Below are 5,673 nucleotides of genomic sequence, written 5' to 3' on the forward strand. Positions count from 1 at the left end.
TTGGGCTGGTAATCTGGATGATAAAAGATATATTACAGGTTATGATTTTTAGCATTGGATCCAAGATTGTTTCACGAAGTAGCAAGAAGCAGCCTACTATATTTTTTTAATCTACTGAGGTAGAGTATAAATCTTTATGTGCAACAACTTGTGAAGTTGTTTGGTTGAGGAGAGTTCTTCAAGATGTTGGTTAAGAACAAAAGAAGGCCACAATTATCAAATGTGACAACGAGAACTCGTTCAAGTTGGAAAATAATCAAGTGTATCATGCAAGAACAAAACACGTTGTTGCCCATTTTCGTTTTGTTAGAGAGAAGATATATTCTAAGGATTTTTATCTTGAATATTGCAATACTTTTGCAAATGCTGCTGATATTTTCACCAAGTCCCTTGGGAGGATGAAATTTGAATTATTTAGGGAGATATCAGGTGTGGAGATTAATCCTTTCTGCATCAAGAGGGGCGACTTAGAAATAATGAAGGGGGACTTAGAAATAATGGAGAAAGTTGTGTTATTGTTTTTATTACGTTTTTATTTAGGATTTAAATCCTATTATTCGGGAATCTGTTTGATCTCCCTAAATAAATGTACTCTTATAAATTTGTATTGTTTGTTTTTTTATCATTAATGTGAGACAACATTGTGGCAGCCTGAAGGGCTCCTCACCTGAGATATGTGGAGTTACATTTAATTGGTTTTGTCTTCATAATTTTAAGTGTAAATGCATCTTAAAATAAATCTACACTAGTCTACGAAGTTACATTTAATTGGTTTTATCTTCCAAATTTTAAATGTAAATGTGTCTTAAAACAAATCTAATGAATAACAAATATAAAAAGTCACAATCATAAAAATTTTAATGGTTTTGTATTTATATTTATCTATATATTAAATAAATATCATAATTAAATACTTATTAAAATTATTAAAAAAAAATAAATCCATTTTTATTATTTACAATATATTTTAATATTTATTAATACAATAAAAAATATATATAAATATTTAATTTTGTAAATTTTATCGTATTCACTTTCACCTATATAATTATAAAATTCAATTTTTCATTTGAATTTTTCCAACCTTTCATAATAATTACAATGATTAAGATATAAATATTTAATTTTATAAATTTAATTTTATTTACTTTCACCTATATAATTATAAAATTCAATTTTTCATTTGAATTTTTCCAACCTTTCATAATAATTACAATGATTAAAATTAAATACATTTTATTATAATTATTTTCCAATGTTATTCAACCCTAATATTCACAACTTTTACTCTTTATTACTTTTATGAAAATATTATTTACATTCTTTGCCCTCATTTGTGCTTTTATTATCAGGCCAAAGCTATAGGGTTTGGAAAAACATTCAACCCATTGTACAGGAATTGAGTGACATTACAATCAAATCAAACGAACGTCAAGACGTTTGTTGGTATTCTTTCGAAGAAAAGAAATGTTATTAGCGCTCTAGCACATAACAACATAGAAGGTGGTAGAGTAGTTTAACAGGGTTATAAATTAGTGTAGTGAAAATTTTTGTGGCATGTACTATTGCTAAAAAAATCTTAATCACCTCTATTCTTCTCTCTATCTTCCTTATCCTATTTATTTTTCTCAACTATGAAAAAAATACAATAGTATAGAAGGGAAGGCTATTCTCCCAGCGCCCTCCTATTTAACATAGCCCAATAATGAACTAGGGTAAGGTTTGACTCCTTCAATCTTCAACTATAAGTATGGTTTTAGACTTTGTAGAGTTTTCTTGAAAGTCCACATTTGTCTAGCCCTATTTGCATAAGTAACTAAATTGACATGAGATCTCTTATACCATGGTGGTCAACATCCTAGGTTGACTTGGGGGAGGTATAACATTTGCATACAAACTCCAATTGATGTGATTATATCTAGGTCCTACGCTAAAAAAGAGAGACTAATTAATGTCATTTGTTGCTTTAAAAAATATGGCTTCTAAAAGTTTTAAAAAGAAATTATCTAAATTGGAATTCAGCATCAAAATGATCTTATAAACTGATTCCTCCCAATTTTTTTACTCTAAAAAATATTATCATAAATAAATATATAATAATACTGTAATTTATTCTAGATTAATACACATCTTCTATCAAAAAGTATTGTGAAAATTTTAATAAAAAACAATTATATATTTTGTATTGGTTTATGGTCATATACAATAATTCCTTATTTTTAAGAATGTATAATAATATCAATAAAGTAATTCTCAACCTAAATTTCATATATATTTTAACATTTTAATTTGTATGGAATGAAATAAAGTTTATGTAATTTATAATTATTATTATTATGAAATATTTTATTTATATCATATAATTGTTTTGTTTAATTGATAGTTATTAATGTTGTTAGGTATTTAACTGGTGTCATGTTAGTAAAAGTAATGATTTATATTAATGACTTTACGAGCCATGCCATGTTAGGGGTTTTCTCATAATGTTTTTCTTAAAAGAAATTATAATTAAAAAAATCTGAAGGGATTAGCTCAAATAGTTATCATGAATATTGTTGGTGTTTTGCCACTTTGTGATAGCAAATGTCTAGTTTAAATATCTTATACGAAGAAAACTATTATATGCTAACCAGTTTAATAAGGATACTTTCTATGAATTTGGCACAACAATATTGGATTTTATTATTAATTTAAATAATAAAAATAATAATTTTAGGATAACTTGATTATCATGATTAATGTGATGATTCATTTCTAGTGAGAAAGGTAAGAGAATTCCTTAGAATTTTACTTTTGTGCTTGAAAACAATTAAGAGAAGTGTTCTAACATCCCCATACCTTTGTTGAGTTAAAAAGTCAGGAAGGTTTTGAATGTGTCAGCTTTTTCGAAAATGACAGCTAATTTGAGTAGATAGTGGACAATATAAAAAGTGTTTGTCATCTTCAACCCTCTTACTATCACAAAGGTCACAAATGATTTGATTGATTTGATACCATAACATTTTGAGAATTGACCAATGCATGGTTTCAATATGGATCTCATTAAAATTAGTTCTTATCTTCCATTCTTCTTTATACGAAGGTCAAAAAATGATTTGATTGATTTGATTCCATAACATTTTGGGAATTGACCAATGCATAGTTTCAATATGGATCTCATCAAAATTAGTTCTTATCTTGTCATTCTTCTTTATACTAAGGTAAAAAAATGATTTGATTCCATAACATTTTGGGAATTGACCAATGCATAGTTTCAATATGGATCTCATCAAAATTAGTTCTTATCTTGCCATTCTTCTTTATACTAAGGTCAAAAAATGACTTGATTGTTTTGATTCCATAACATTTTGGGAATTGACCAATGCATAGTTTCAATATGGATCTCATCAAAATTAGTTCTTATCTTGCCATTCTTCTTTATACTAGTCAAACCAAAAAGATCTTCTAGATTAAGATTGATCATCCTCCTTGTGATATTTCAACTTCCTCTTTCATTTAACTCTTTATTTCACTAGACTTTCTTTTTTATAATATTTTTAATATAATCTCTATAATACAATAATTTAATCAAGACACATACCTATATATATATATAATTAATTTATCTTTTCCATAGAAATTTTTATCTCTAAAAATTCATTTAGTAATAATATTCAATATATTGTTATAATGGCTTTGAATCATTAAATTAAACAATTCAATTATATACATTAATATAACCACAGAATCTGGTGATACAGAATCTGGTGATGACGATATCAATACAACCAAAGGATAAAAACGCTTAAAAGTATGGAAGAAAATACTGAACGAGTTGAAAACATGAGAGGAGATTCAGAAGTTGGAGGTTCAGCAACGGCTTTCACGCCACCCATAAATGTTGAAAATTCCTCGATTGCAGGCCAGGGAAGAGACCATTCTCCTAATTTCTGCAAAATCTCTCTGCTGAATAAATTTCCCAATATCCCAACGTGAGCTTCAGACCAAGTTTGAGACTCAGATGAAGAGGGAGCTGCATGGACATTAATGTGGAGCTTCATGCCATCTTGGCAATCCTCCACCCTTCTGCAAGTAAAATATCTTGTACCCACATGGAGAAGGGGGACTGAATCAAGCCCTGCATTGTAGATTCTAATGGGATTTCTGATATTACATGCCTCCAACTCCTCTTGGCTCTTCAACTCTATCACGTTCTGTTCTCCAGAGGCATAAGCAAACCCTGCGGATTATGAATGTATAAATAATTATCTCTCCCTCTAGTATAATTCAGTCTGTAAATTTATATGATTTTCTCGTGAAAACCTAGTAAAAGATGTTACAATTTAAGAGTTAGAAGTTGCATTTTCAAATAGCTTATATGATTTGCTCATGAAAACCTAGTAAAAGATGTGACAATTTAAGAGTTGGAGTCGCACTTTTAAAGAACAATTCAATTGGAGATCGCTTTGTTATGAACCTGAAATTCAAGATTCAAATCCCCTTAATCAACTAACAAAAAATTAACACTTACAAAGGTTATCTCCAACGTAGAAGGTCTGGCGAGAAGCCCATCCATGGATGTCTGACTTGGGAGCCCATCCTCTATCGTCTCCCACCACATGTTCCACTGCTGAACATAAGTCTGCATTCATCATGATGACTGCCCATGAGAGCAGCATAATCATGTTCAGATGCACCAAGTTCCTCCTCATGTTATACTCTGGTGTTGGTATTCTTGAATCAGCCAGAGCTGACTCTGAGCTAGGCTTCATCTTGCCTTCTTTTGTTTAGTGCAGAAATGCTGAGAGCTAACTTTATCCAAATTCTTGTGATGTTTGGTGCAGAAGTCCTGAGAGCAACTTCGCCCATGAGAGCAGCATAATCATGTTCAGATGCACCAAGTTCCTCCTCATGTTATACTCTGGTGTTGGTATTCTTGAATCAGCCAGAGCTGACTCTGAGCTAGGCTTCATCTTGCCTTCTTTTGTTTAGTGCAGAAATGCTGAGAGCTAACTTTATCCAAATTCTTGTGATGTTTGGTGCAGAAGTCCTGAGAGCAACTTCGTCTGAATGGTTGTTATATTATTACCATCCAGGAAATTTCCAGCAAGATTCCCTTGCATTAACGGCCGATTGGCATCATTTCCGATATCTTGTCCTTATTGGGAATCTGTAAAAGGATTTTTGGAGCCTTTCAAACTTTTTTTCCAATTGCACTTTACCACGTCTTGGAGTACTTCCCCACATATAAAAAAGAATGGTTGGTACCCTTGCCTTCAACTCTAAGAAAGGCATTTGAATATGTTTTGGCTTTATTTTTGCAATCTATGTGATTACCGTGCATCTTTATGTTAATGTCATAAAACTTATATGCTCACGTTATCTAAATTATTTTATTTTTCATAAAAGAAAAAGATGATGTAATAAAATGTACCCATAGTTTAATGTTAATAAATATGTCATTTATAATAAAAATTATTTTCTCTAAATTAGTTAAAGAACACTAACCAAATATGCAAGGGGTGGCATCACCACTTTAGTGGTTGCCTCCCTTCACCAATTGTTTCTCGCATAGACTTATGATTATACATGCACCAATAAATAATGATGATATTAATAACTTGGGGTGGTGATCTAAGGAAGGTTTTAGACGTGGGAGGCTCTAGGGTTTCTTAGGGGTGTCATAGCAATGTT

The 5,673-nt window shown here is 30.5% G+C and overlaps 1 protein-coding gene across 1 annotated transcript; it reads right to left on the bottom strand.

The window, feature by feature from the left end:
- Window positions 1-3,742: 3,742 nt before the first annotated feature.
- LOC149140784 (blue copper protein 1b-like) lies at window positions 3,743-4,837 on the bottom strand. Its single transcript, XM_089449633.1, has 2 exons — window positions 4,511-4,837; window positions 3,743-4,219 (listed from the first exon to the last, which is right to left on the bottom strand). The coding sequence occupies exons 1-2, from the start codon at window positions 4,749-4,751 to the stop codon at window positions 3,759-3,761; spliced, it is 702 nt and encodes a 233-aa protein (XP_089305759.1). The 5' UTR covers window positions 4,752-4,837; the 3' UTR covers window positions 3,743-3,758.
- Between the last annotated feature and the right edge of the window lie 836 nt (window positions 4,838-5,673).

This window comes from Pinus tabuliformis, chromosome X (genome assembly GCF_031772625.1).
Source record: "Pinus tabuliformis cultivar Carrire ecotype Pingquan chromosome X, CPIR1, whole genome shotgun sequence".
NCBI classification, from domain to species: domain Eukaryota; kingdom Viridiplantae; phylum Streptophyta; class Pinopsida; order Pinales; family Pinaceae; genus Pinus; species Pinus tabuliformis.